This window comes from Neofelis nebulosa, chromosome 11, assembly GCF_028018385.1.
Source record: "Neofelis nebulosa isolate mNeoNeb1 chromosome 11, mNeoNeb1.pri, whole genome shotgun sequence".
NCBI lineage: Eukaryota > Metazoa > Chordata > Mammalia > Carnivora > Felidae > Neofelis > Neofelis nebulosa.
The window spans coordinates 85211129-85225109 of NC_080792.1; the positions used below are offsets into that span (position 1 = coordinate 85211129).

Here is a 13981-nt window from a genome sequence, read left to right on the forward strand (position 1 = left end):
CCCATGTTGTAGACTAGAAAATCGGAGGCTCAGAATAGTTCAGACCCTTGGCCGAGGCCAGGGACCAGGGAAGTGGCGGAGCCAGGCTTTGAACCCAGACAGGCCACACTGCTGCACCACACTGCCCTTCTCAATGTCACCGAGGAGGACGCGGACGTCAGAGAAGTGATGTTGGTACAGGGTTGAAGAGCCAGGATGCCATCCCGATGTTCTGACCTGAAATCCCCCTCCCACCTCCACTGTCGGGCACCCTGCAGATCTATCACCCCCTTTGCAGGCCCCAGAGGAAGGCCCCAGCCCCCAAACTCTTCTCCCCCATCACACCCTCGAGGCAAAGGCGCTCACCGGGATCACCCGCTCCAGGCAGATGTTGAAGTTCTTTCTCTGGTTAGGCTTCAGTTTCTTGAGTGAGAATCTGGTCTCACCGATAAACTCGTTATGGCCAAATTTGTCCTCGTCACAGACAGAGATCCTGCGATCAACATAAGGAAGGGGTGGGGAGAGAAAGAAGGGCCTATATTGAGCACCTACTATGTACCAAGAGCTGTGATCGATACTGACAAGGAATGTGTCGTGCGCATAGGAATATTTCAGTTTCCTATTTTTTGAGCACTAGGCCAGGTACTTTGTTTCTTCCTTATTACCGTGTAACTTACAAGCAGTAATGTGTACAAATCTTAAATTTATAACTTGCTGAATTTTTGCATAGGTATACACTGATGTAACCACCACCCACCTCAAGATATAGAATGTTCTGGCTCCTGGAAGATCCTCAAGGTCCCTCCTTGTCATGACCTCCCTCAAAGATAAGCTTCATCTACGTCTATAGGCATTTGTCATTTTCCCTGCTGTATAGTATTCCACTGTGAAACTATACCATGATACTTGTGCTACTGATGGGTATTTGCTTTTGATCCATTTCTAGTTTTGAGCTATTACGAAGAAAGCTGCTGCAATCAACTTTTTTTTTTTTAAAGGGGGGTGGCCTGGGTGACTCAGTCTTTAAGCATCCGACTCTTGGTTTCAGCTCAGGTCATGATCTCGCGGTTCGTGGGTTTGAGCCCCGCGTCAGGCTCTGTGCTGACAGCTCAGAGCCTGGGGCCTGCTTCGGATTCTGTGTCTCCCCCTCTCTCGGCCCCTTCCCTGCTTGCACTCTGTCTCCCTCACTCTCAAAAAGGAAGAAACATAAAAAAATGAAAGAGAAAACAGTGTTGTAATTAATCATCGGGGAAATGCAAAACCAGAATTGCGACACCACGGCACAGCCACCAGAATGGCCAAAATGGAAATGTGTTGATGAGGATGGGGAGGACCCAGGACTCTCGTGCACTGCTGTTAAGAGTGGCAACTGGTACAATCTCTTTGGGAAACTGGCAGTTTTCTGTTAAAGCTGAACGTGCACATACACTACAATTCAACCCTTACTCTCCTAGGAAGAAAAGCATGCACAATATGTGACTTGAATGTTCCCAGCCACACTATTGTAATAGCCCCCCAATGAAAACCAACCAAATGCCCCTCAGCAGTAGAACGGACACATAAAACTGTGGCATCGTCACCCCAGGGGATACTAAATAGCGACAAGCATCAACGATCTACAGCCACAAGCAACAACTTGGGTGTGTGTCACGAACATAGTATTAAGTGAAAGGAGACAGACACAAAGGGTCATGTCATGCCATCCCGTTTATGTAAAGTACAAAACCAGACTGAGTTCATTTGTCCTGTCGGAAGTCAGGACAGTGAATGCCCCGAGGGAGGGGTCCTCACTACGGGGACGGCGCTGGTGGGGCAGGGAGTCTGTGGTCTTGGGAATGTCCTCTTCTTAGATCCTGATGTGTTCATGTGGTAAAAATTCATCAATCTGTGCAGTTTTTTTTTTTTATGTGTGCATTTTTCTAAGTGGATGTTACCCTGCAATAGAAATGTTTACTTAACCTAATACTGTAGCTGGTGGGAATGTGCGTGGAATAGCCAAATTTGAAACGCTGTTTGTGCGATTTGTAAAATAAAACAAACCCCACAACGGCGGATACTATGAAGCAGCAAATGCCTGCTCACTTCGTTTCTATCCTAAGTAAACACCAGTGTGTATACACGGAAGCATAAAGGATACTCGTTGCAACTTTGTTGGTAATAGAAGCTGGAAACAACCTAAATGTCCGTCCATAAAGGATACTCGTTGCAACTTTGTTGGTAATAGAAGCTGGAAACAACCTAAATGTCCGTCCATAAAGGATACTCGTTGCAACTTTGTTGGTAATAGAAGCTGGAAACAACCTAAATGTCCGTCCACAGGGCGATGGCTGAATAAACTGGCAAACATTTACATAAAATTTTAAAACATGCCAGATAATACCACCATGGTGTATAGATACGTAGTTATGCAGCTAAAGCCTAAAGCATGCTGGGGAATGATATCCATAAAATTCAGTATGGTGTTTAGCCCTGCGAGGGAAGGAAGAGAAGGAAAGGGTATAGAAGAAAAGCTTCGACCTGCTTCTGTGGCGCTTTATTTCTTGAAGATAATAATTTAAAAAGCAGCACATACAGCGCAAGAGTGAGATTTTTCTAAAAGACCGAGTATTGAGTTTGTCGGTGTTTGTTTTATTACGTTCTACACTCTTCTGTGTCTTTGTAATGTTTAAATTATAAAAGGTTTTCAAAAACATGTGATAAGCCGTTCTGTACAACTCTCCGAAGCAGTCAAATATTAGGCAGATCTAAATGTCTTCTCCTGGCTATAACGCCAAGATACATTGTTAAGAAAAAAAGGAAAGTTCCAGATCTATGCAACATGATACTTTATAGGTTCTGAACAGCGGTATGAATATGTGTTCACTCACAAAGGGAGGAAGCAGGCCCGGGCTGGCAGAGGGGGTTAACATTTAAAAGGAGCTTTGCCTTCTCTGTAATTTTTTTTTTTTTATAACAAGGAACGTGTATTCATTTATGACTTCTATAATTACAAATGCAGTTTAATAAAACACTGAAGAATATAAAATGGCACCAATATACTGTTAAGTAAGAGAGGCTAATTAGTTAATAGGATGGTCCATTTTTATAAACACTTAATTTTAATTTTTTTTAACGTTTATTTATTACTGAGAGAGAGAGACAGAGCGTGAGCAGGGGAGGGGCAGAGAGTGAGGGAGACACAGAATCCAAAGCGGGCTCCAGGCTCCGAGCTGTCACCACAGAGCCCAATGCAGGGCTCAAACTCATAGACCACGAGATCATGACCTGAGCCAAAGTCGGATGCTCAACCGAGCCACCCAGGTGTCCCATATAAACACTTAATTTTAGAAGAACTGTTGGCACACACACGCAAGGTCACAGGCATGCACACACACACACACACACATACACACACACACACACACACACACACACACACACACAGCCCGAATGTCCAGACACCAAGATGTTAAAGAGTTTTGTTTATCGCTGTTTTCAAAAGTTTCTACCAGCACTATACTGTTTTTGTAGAAGGGGAAAAGAAAGGAAAAAGTAAGCAGACACATTTTCCAGAGTGGCCCCTGGCAGCTACAGACGTGTCCATCTGCCCGGCCTCCGTGTCCTGTCCGCCCACCCTCCTGCCAGGTACCTGAGCGTCTTCCTCTGCATGTCCTCGTCTGTGATGCCATGATAGACAAGTGTCTCGTTCCACACGGGGTTCCGGGTGTTCCGCAGGGTTTTTGTACGAAGCTTGTTGGACTAGAGCCCAGAGAGATGGACAGACACCTGCCTCGGTGGGGAGCCAGCCCTGCGGCCCTATCCTTTGGGTTGATTTGGGGGTGGGGGTGGGCGGGTGATGTAGGAGTCCTCTCCCCTTACGAGTATCCAGGGGCTCAGATGTTCCCAAATGCATGTTTTCGGTGAGTGAGGGGCATCCTGTAGGGTGATGGCTACAGCCATCACCAATGCTGGACATTGGGCCACCCCTCCCTCCATGCACTGGTCCTTCTCTTTGAACTTTCCACTAAGATTAGAAAGCAGAGACATCCTCCCTCTCTCTCTGCCCCTCCCCCGTTCATGCTCTGTCTCTCTCTGTCCCAAAAATAAAATAAAAAATGTTGAAAAAAAATTTAAAAAAAAAAAAAAAAAAAAAAAAAAGAAAGCAGAGACATCTTCCTCTGAGGAAAAAAAATATGATTTATAGGCCAGAAAGAAAGAAATAAGAGTCCCCTGTTTCTAGGCAGTAAAGAAACAATTTCTGGGGATATTGAAATGGTTCCTTCTGTCTTCCTCCATGCCTGAATTCCCTCGGGGACAAAGTTTTCATTTTGTTCTAAGAGAGAAGGCTAAACATGCACTATGTCCAGAAGAGGTGGCCTGGTGACAAATCTAATTCATACTAACATGTAAATGACTCACTGGGTGCTTTGGCAAAGCAAGTTTGGATTGAGGACTGAGCAAAGAGTCTCAAGGAGAAGCGAATGTCACTGGGGAGTTAGAATGAGTAGTAGCCAAACACTTCAAAGTTTGGCCACGGCCAGGTGAGGGACTCTCCTTGATCCAAGCAAAGAAAGGGTAAGAGAGAAAACATGCATATGAATGCACGCACGTGTGTCCTCTTTTTGTGTGATGTGGCATTTCCTACTTGCAGAGATTTTTAACAGGCAGTTTCCCAAGATCACATAAGCGAGTGTGCGGTCGCCCTTGTTTTTAGGACATCCATATCAAATTAAGTCAACAGACCAGAAAACAAAACTCAAGAAAGCACCCTTTCCTTTCTAGCCTTGTCTTCTGAGTGGGTCAATCCAAAGGGAGGAGAGTTAACTCCATTTTCCCTTCCCAGGGCAAGGTCGCGATATACTGACTTTCACTCAGTAACAGAACATTTTCTCAAATGCTTAGCCCCACAGCCTGGAGAGAGTTATTCATTTCTGTTAAGAGCTGAGCAGTCTTTGGTTGGGGCGTAAAGTGAGTGGGGGAAGTGAGCCACGGTCAGCACTGGGGAGCCACTGAAGGTGTCTGAGCAGGTGGATCGCATAATCAGGGCTTCTGCTCCCCCCTGGCCTTCGGCAGCTCCTTGGATCCCAGGTTTCTGGGCAGGCAGAGCGCCTGCCCCTTGGGGAAGAATGACTCCTGTCTGTCCCTTACCCCTTGCAAGGACTTTGCTGCTCAGGGAGGAGGGGCGCTGGGGCCAGATAAGGCTATTTTAGGCTCTGGGCTGGGAACCTTGGGTGCCTGCCAGGGCCCATGTGCCCAGCCTGCCGAGAGGCCCGGGCCATATGGTACCTTGCTGGCTCCCGGCAGGAGATGCAGCTTAACGTAAGGATCAGCCAAGCCGTTGGAATCCATGGGCTTCAGTCCCTGCAAGAGAACGGGCAACAGCATGAGGGCCTCGGGAGGGCCTGGCACTCAACCGTCATAGGCAATGGACACAGCCCCTGACATCTGTCCTGCCCATCGGTGCACCCGTGTGCTTCCTCTTCCAAAGAGAGAGAAGGGAAGTGAAGTCTCTTGGAAAGAACGCCGGAATCAGGCAGACAGGATTTGAAGCCTGGCCATGTGTGACGCCTTCCCAGCTGTGTGAGTTTGGGCAAGTTCCTTAGCCTCCCTGAGCCTCATTTTCCACATCTGTCAAATGGGATGACAGTATCTGTTTCATGGAGCGGTATGACTTCAACACAGTCATACCTGTAAAGTGCTGGGCACAGAGCCTGGCCCACGGTAACTGCTGCGTTAAGGCTGGACTGTTATCTCTTCTTTTTTTAAAAAAATTTTTTTTTCTTAACGTTTATTTATTATTGAGAGACAGAGAATGAGCATGGGCGGGGCAGAGAGAGAAGGAGACACACAATCAATCCGAAGCAGGCTCCAGGCTCTGAGCTGTTGGCACAGAGCCCAAAGCGGGGCTCGAACTTACAAACCGAGAGATCATGACCTGAGCCGAAGTCGGACACTCAACCGACTGAGCCATCCAGGCGCCCCAAGGCTGGACTGTTATTTCTGAGATGGGAGGCGATGTTCCAGAACAGGGAAGATGGGAGAGGAGGAGAAGCTGGGGCAAGAGGGCTTGAGTTCTGGCCCTGGCCCCTGTACTCATTTCTGAGACCTCAGTTTCTTCACCCATAAAAAGGGGGATCACAAAGTCTGCCTGGCCCCCCTCACAGGGCTGAAATGAGGCTCAAGGGAGACACTGTGGGGGAAGGGAGTTTGGGGCAGGGATTACACTGGGCTTGTTTATATGAGCAACCCCAAGTTCCCGGGGCCCAGACACATTCTGTCAACTTCCTAGGCCCGGGCTGGGCAGACGTCCCTCCTCTGGGCTCCCGCTGTCCCTTCTCACAGCCCTAATCCCAAAGTCATGCATCTTTGTGCACCTGTTTCCCTATCTGTTCATGTTCTTGGGGGATGAAGACCTCTCCTATGAAGGGCGAGCTCTGGGCCCCGCACTAGCGAGTGTGGACAATGGAGACGGTGCCACAAAGCGGGGTGCAAGGGGGAGAGCTCGCAGAGCAGCATCGTGGGTAAGAACGCAGGCTCCTGAGCTGGACTACACTGGTTCAAATCCCAGCTCTGTCACTTCCTGGCTATGTGATCTGGGCAGGTCCCTTAATCCCTCTGTGCCTTAGTGTGTCCGTCTATAAAATGGGGATGATGATGACAGACCCTTCCTCACAGGTTGCTGTGAAGGTGAAGGGGAACAAAGTAATCTGTGGAAAGCCCCGGAGGGTGTGTGATCCTCAGGAAATGCTACGGCCACAGTTTCTTGGCTGTTTCCCCAAAGTGAGCCCCAAAGCAGGGCCAGCCCTTGTTCACTCTGGGATCGCCAGCATTCGGGACAGTGCCCGGTACAGAGGAGGTATTTAGCCGACGTTTCTGGAATGACTATTGGGGTTCCAACGTTGCAAACTGGCAGACGCTGTGCTTTTAAACTCTGAATGTGAACGTCTCTGTTTGGGGCCTGCTCAGTCCAGTTGACCACAGTTACCATCACAGCCGAACATCTCACGCACCTTCCTCACCTCCGTTACCAGCCCGGCCCGAGAGCGTGTGAGTTTTCCGTGGCCCTGTCTCCAGGGGGCTGGCATGGTGTGGCATTCCCCCATTTCTGGAGCTGAAAGAGGGGACCGAATGCCTGGGCATTGAGCCAGACTCCAATCCAGCTCTATCCCTACCTGCCAGGTGACCTCAGGCTTTAACCTTTCTAGGACTCAGTTTCCCCATCTGTACAATGGGGCTAATAATGATCCCCACCTCGGAGGTTCCCAGGAAGATATAATGAGATCATGAATGTGCTTCCCTCACGGTGCTACTGGAGGCCAGGGGTGGGTGCAAGCACGTGCTTCCTACGGTGACGGATACAAAATACACGCTCAATGCCTCTTCCGAGGATGCGACCTGGGTGTGTTGACCCAGGAGTGGTGCCAGGCACTGCTGAGCCTCGTTTATATCCCAAACTGGGGCGTTAGGCAAGTGAAAAGGGGGGCTTTTAATCATTACAGCATCACAGGCGTGGTCAGGGACTGTCCTGGGCAGACGGGAATATGTGGCCACCTTCCTCTTAATACTCAGTCATCCTTGGGACGCCTCGCTGGCTCAGTCGGTTGGGCGTCTGGCTTTTGACTTCGGCTCAGCTTATGATCTCACAACTCGTGAGATCAAGCCCTGCATCGGGCTCTGCGCTGACAGCGTGGAGCCTGCTTGGGATTCTCCCCCCGCCCCCCCCCCCCGCCCCCACATGCTTCCCCCACTCACACACTCTCTTTCTCAGAATAAAAAAAAAAGGTACTCAGTCATCCTTACGGGAGAGGCACATTATTATCCCCTGTTTACAAATGGCACACTGAGGCACAGAGAGGCGAAGTAACTTTCCCCAAATCACACAGCCAGGACGCAATGGAGCTGGTATTTGAACCCGGCAGTCTGCTTCCTGAGCCTTGCTTCTTGTTTGTTCTTCCACGTGGACCAGGCTTGCAGTGGGGGGAACTCTGGTCAGTTACTTTCTGGGATCTGCACTGGCATCTCCGGGGGCCCGCAGCAGGGAGATGTCCTTGCATCTGCAACAATGGTTCCCCTGCCCCCACTCCAACCGCTGCTCCAGCCCGACAGTCACATCAACAGAAGGAGCCCTCGGTGGGCATGTCAGCTGTCAGGTCAGGCTGTCACCGCTTCCCCGGGCAGCGCCTCTTGGGCAGATTCCAGTTCTGCCCTTGAAGCCCGGCTGCCTCTGCTCCTGGGAGCTACAGATCGGTGAGCCCCTCCCCCCCCACCAGAGACCACCCCTGAAGAAAGTCCTCCAAAGGAAGTGGCCACGGTTACTTCCTGCCCCTTTCTCATTACCGTCACAGTCACAGATCAACAGGCCTGGTAACCCACGCCAACCCCGAGTCCCCTAGAAACGCCAGGGCATCCTAAGCGGTCCCCAGCTGGGCCTCTCACCTACCTTGGCTTTTATGATGGTGCAGTGCAGGGAGCTGTTGTCCTGGTCGTAGAGAAGACTGAACTCCAGGGCACCCAGGGTGGCTGAAGGGGGCAGAGGCAGGAACCGAGAGAACATTCATTCAGTCACTCGACAAACATTTCCTGAGCACTTGCTAGGTGCCCAGTCTGGTCCAGGCATTGAGCCTACAGAGAGGAAGACTCGGTCCCTGCTCTGGACTCGCCATCCCGGCAGACCCTCCTCTACTTTGGAGCCCTCAGCACACCTGTGATCAGTGAATCGGGTGTGCGATTGCCAAGTAACGACTTCCCATCCTGCTAGATTGAGAGCCCCATGAGGGCAAGCGCTGTGACTGTCCTGTTCACTGCTGGGCCCCCACTGGGCACAGTGCAGGAAACACAGTCGGTGCTCACTTACTTGCTAAAGGAATAAACGAATCCGGGCATTTGCTGTTACCTCTGCTTGGAATACTCTCCCTCTAGATCCTCACGTGGCTGCCACCTTCTCATCATCCACATCTCGGCTCAAATGTCACCTCCTCAGGGAAGCCCTCGCCGACCACTCCATCTAAAGCAGCCACCCCCGTGGCCATTGCCTTTATTTCCTTCCTGCTGTGCTATCTCTGTTTGAAATGAGCTCATTTGTATGTTAACTGTTTCTCTCCACTAGAATGTTAGTTCCGTTAGATTAGCCATCTTGGCTGCCTTTTTTTTTTTTTTGGCCATGGTGTCTCTAGCACCTAGAATAGTTTGGGGCACATAGTATGTACTTGATAAGTACTTATTGGTTATGAAGACGAGTGCATGAGTGAGTGAGCGGTACATATAGCTGAATACAGTATAGGATTGTTATAAATCACTGGCGTCAGCTCGTAAGAGGGACAGATCCAAGCTGGGAGGGATCATCTAGGCTCGGCAGGTCAGTGAAGAGACACCTAAGGCCGAAGGAAGGAGCAGTGGATACGGTTCTGGGCACAAGTGCCAGTGTGCAGAAAGGCGGAAAGGGGGGCCGGACACAGTGTGCATTTCCGAGGCGGGAAACAGTTCGTCGCTCACAAGGCGGTGGACCTTCCTACGCTCCTTTCCCGAGACCGCAGACCCATGACCCGTGGGAGAGCACAGGGGACAGAGGGGACAGCTGATATTTCATCCTGGTCTATTTCACCCAGCTGATCTGCTACAGCCATACGACCGTCAGCCCCTCCACTCGCTGGCCCCGTGAGGTTGGACGGGTCCCTGAAGCTCTCGGAGCCTCAGTTTCACTATCTGCGAAATAGGAGGAGTAGAAGCAACTAGTCCCAGGCCGAGCAGGAAGACTCCATGAGCACGTGCACTGAACACACTTAGAAAAGCGCCTGGCATAAAATAAGCAAGTATGGACTGTTTTTACTTCTGATGTGCATACCACGTAAATAATAATTCCTCCTGTGTGTTTAGGACTATATAATGATAATGATTGCCAGTTTCACCTCCCAGGGGGTACCTCAGTTTACCATCCCCTCAGCTCCGTGCGGGAGGCAGTATTTGCTTCCCATTCTACAAGGAGGGGTGACACGGGGGGGGGGGGACAAGCCACGCCACTGATCATGGCTGTCCGTCCACTTCTTCTGAGTGGGTTCAGTCTGTCCCCCTGACTCGGAGCCCCTGGGACGCCCCCAACCCCACAACACATGTTAGATCCAGACACGTGTCCTTCCACACCTCCTTCCAGCTCACAACGGCCACCCCAGCTCTCCCCTGCTGCTCCACACACACCCAGGATAAGTGCCACTGCGTGTGTGTGTGTGTGTGTGTGTGTCCCTAGGACTTCGGGTCCGAGTGGGAGAGGGACACAGCAGGCATTGTATAAATCACTGAAGGAATGGATGCAAGAGGAAATGTCTAGAAATATTTGAATCATGGTTAAAAAATTACTTCCAGAAGACACACAATAAAGAGTTTTGGAAACTAGTAAAACACACACACACACACACACACACACACACACACAATTGTAGAAGTGAGATGCTGGGTCGTATAATTCTGCTTGACTTGTGGACCCACCAAACACTGAACATCTGAGCATTGTCGATATAGTTGAATTGTACTCTTTAAAGTGATTTAAATGAAAAAAAAAAGTTTTAAACAGAGAGGGAGGCAAACCATAAGAGACTCGAATGCGGAGAACAAACTGAGGGTTGATGGGGGGGCTGGGGAGGGGGGGAAATGGGTGATGGGCACTGAGGAAGGCACTTGTTGGGATGAGCACTGGGTGTCGTACATAAGCGATGAATCATGGGAAGCTACCCTCAAAACCAAGAGCGCACTGTATACACTGTATGTTAACTAACTTGACAATAAATCATGTGTATATATATATGTGTGTATATATATATATATATATACACACATATATATATGTGATTTACATAAGTTATGTATATATATATAAAAGTGATTTACATGGCAACTTTGATGTTACGCTTTTCATCACAATAAAAAATACACAGCACCTTCTCTTTAGAAAGCGGAGGTCATTTTTTGAATTCAGCAACACAAACTTGTATCTTTATAACTTGACTGATACAGCTTATTAGGCTTGGCATATTGGGGGGGCTATTCTGATGTCCCCGGGGACGACACCCCGAAGTGACTTTCCCCAAACACTCCTCCCCTAAGTGCCACCTACTTGCTTCATCCGAATCGTAGCTGTTGGCTTCTTCCTCCTCGTCCTCCGGGGGCGGGGGCTGGCGGGCAGGGGCCACAGCGGGCTGGGGAGCCACAGCAGCCGCTTGGGAATAGGGGCCTGGTGGGTGGCCCCCTCGGTCCTCCCTGGCTCCAGCTGCTGAGTAGCCCCCAGCTCCCCCTGTTCTGTCCTCCCGGGCTGGGGCGGTGGCCCCTGCGTAGCTGGGCTCACCGGGAGCCACCTCTGCAGAGGAGATGGGGAGAGGGCAGGAAAGAGGCAGCTGAGCCTCTGTGTCTGTGTCTGAGCCACTGTGGCAGCATTACCGTTAGTCATGAGCGCCTACTGTATACCAGGAGCTTGGCAAATCTTGCACCAGAACTACCCCGGCCTGGCCACGGAGGATCACCGTATCCAGTCGACGGGGATGGGGCGGGTCGGGGGGGGGGGCATGATGTCATTCACCAATTCTCAGAATGTTGCCTTTGTCAAAACCACCTAGGGAAGCCTGCAAAAATGCAGGTTCCTGGGCCCCACCCAGACTGAGTAGGCAGTGCAATGGGGCCCGGGAGTCTATGTCTCATAACAAGTCCCAGGAGCTGATTCAGACGTGGGCAGAACAGACCTCAGGGGGGGACTGATCAGCGGTGTGGTTCTGCAGCCAGACAGCCTGGGTTTGAATCTCCGCTGTGTGACCTGGGGCAAGTTACTTAAAGTCTCTGAGCCTCAGTTTCCTCGTCTGTAAAGTGGGAATTATGACGCTGAAGGCACTCAAAGAGTATCGGCTAATATTTAAAAAATTATCTACTACATGATAGGGGCACCTGGGTGGCTCAGGTCATGATCTCACAGTTCGTGAGATCATGTCCTGCATCGGGCTCTTCACTGAGAGAATGGAGTCCTCTCTCTCTCTCTCCCTCTCTTCCCCTTCCTTGCTCAGGCATGCACGCTCTCGCTTTCAAAATAAATAAATAAACTTACAAAAATATATAACCTACTACATGTATATTACTTAACATAGTATCTGGTGAGTTAGGAAGCAATGATTAAGCTGTAGCTATGGTAACCGAAGATGATGCATAACATCATATGCAAGAATCACGGTCACTTAGCGTGACCTTAGTCCACTCCAGGCCACGTGCTAGAGTTTTATGTGTATTCGTTTGTCTAATCTTCCCATCAATTCTGTGAGGTAAATCCTTGTGTTATTCCCATTTTATTTTTTGTTTACTTATTCTCGGGAGGGAAAGAGACAGAGGATGGGGGGGGAGGGGCAGAGAGAGAGGGAGCCACAGAATGTGAAGCAGGCTCCAGGCTCTGAGCTGTCAACACAGAGCCTGATGCGGGGCTCGAACCCATGAACCATGAGATCATGACCTGAGCTGAAGTCGGGCACTTAACCCACTAAGCCACCCAGGCATCCCTCCCATTTTAGAGATAAGGAAATTGAGGCCCAGGGAAGGAAGTTAAGTGACTTGCCCAGGGTCACGTAGCTGGGAAGTGAAGGAGCCGGGATTTGAATCCAGGTAGTCTGTGCTCTTAACCACTGTATGCTCTGTCCTTTTCTATTTAATCTTGGTAAGGAGTATCTAGAGTTTTGGAATCAGGGGGTCCCTCAGAGCTCATCCGATGGGTCTCTGGGCACAGCTGGGGAAGGTCTGGCAGCCCGGGCTCTCTCACAGGAGGTGGGAGGGCGTGGCCACTGGACAGGTATGGGAGGAGGGGGAACACTTGCCTGGTCTGTGATCTGGAAAGCGTCCTGCTGGCCCAGGGCTGGCTTTGCCGCCTCCTGGAGGCCCTGAATGGGGACAAGAGAGAGGGGTGGAGTACAGGTGGCATGATTTCCCTGTTCTTCCCTCTCCCCCCTCATGTCAGGGGTGTGGACACAGGCCTGGGGGCAGCAGGCGATGAGAAGGAGCTTCCAGGGCTGCAGGAATGGCCCCACTGGGGACTCTGGGGTCAGAAAGGCCTGGGTTCAAGCCCCAATACTTCCTTCCTGGGTCTACACAACGAGGATGCCTGTACCTGCTTGTCATGTTTCACGGGCTGTTACGAGGTTGATGGACGAATGGAGTAAGGATTGTTTGTGAGGGGACGGGCAAGTTTATACCCGGAGTCCCCCACTGCTACAGGGCCACTACTGGTCCAGCGGAATTTTTACAACTACATTTCCCAAAGCCTGGGATGGGGCGGGGGGAGAGCCGAGGGGGCACGAAAGATCATTCAACCACACAGGGAGAGAGTCGCGTCAGTGTCCACTGCCCTTCAATAGCGACTCCATCGTGGAAATGTCTCACTCAGGTGCCACTTTGTCTCTAACCTTTGTGAACTTCCCTTCTGAGCAAAAAAAGGACAGAGCTCGGACTCAGAACCTTCCTCAGGCCAGCGTACTGAGAATCTCACTGCGCTGTTTAATTTTCATGACATTAATTTTTAGAACTACCTTCTGCAATGGGTTGAATTGTATTCCCCCAAAGGATGTTGAGGTTCTAGCCCCCAGTCCCTGGGAACGTGGCCTTATTTGGAAAGAGGTTTCTTTGCCGATGATCAAGTTAAGATCACGCTCTGTCTCTCTCAGAAATGAATAAACGTTAAAAAAAAAAAAATGGAGCAAAATGTTAACAGCACCAATGAGGCATCGCTCCTATTGTTTCAAGCAATCCGCATTTGTTGAGATTTTCCCATATGACTCGTCTCTTTGGCCACCAATTTTTCCTGAATCTCACACTACTGTTCTGGGAACCATGTGTCCCCAACATTTGCTTGAGAGAGGAGTTTGGGGATAGCGAGTTCTCTCAGTTGCATTTTTCAAGGGAACCAATTTGAGGAAAGATGCGAAGAAATGAGAGAGCAGGAGGCAGATGTATGAGGTAAGGACGGTGACGGAGAGTGACCCGACAGCGAGGAGGGAAGGGGGCGGAGGCC

At 50.2% G+C, this 13981-nt stretch overlaps 1 protein-coding gene across 7 annotated transcripts in view; it reads right to left on the minus strand.

The window, feature by feature from the left end:
- The window catches only part of RPH3A (rabphilin 3A), a 282144-nt gene that overhangs the window by 20306 nt on the left and 247857 nt on the right, over positions 1-13981 (minus strand). For all 7 annotated transcript variants that reach the window (XM_058691220.1, XM_058691221.1, XM_058691223.1 and 4 more), the window contains 6 exons: positions 12792-12854; positions 11063-11302; positions 8399-8478; positions 5245-5319; positions 3608-3717; positions 346-472 (listed from right to left, as the gene is read on the minus strand). In XM_058691220.1, coding sequence (XP_058547203.1) covers positions 346-472; positions 3608-3717; positions 5245-5319; positions 8399-8478; positions 11063-11302; positions 12792-12854 — 695 coding nt within the window. The remainder of the gene's footprint in view (positions 1-345; positions 473-3607; positions 3718-5244; positions 5320-8398; positions 8479-11062; positions 11303-12791; positions 12855-13981) is intronic.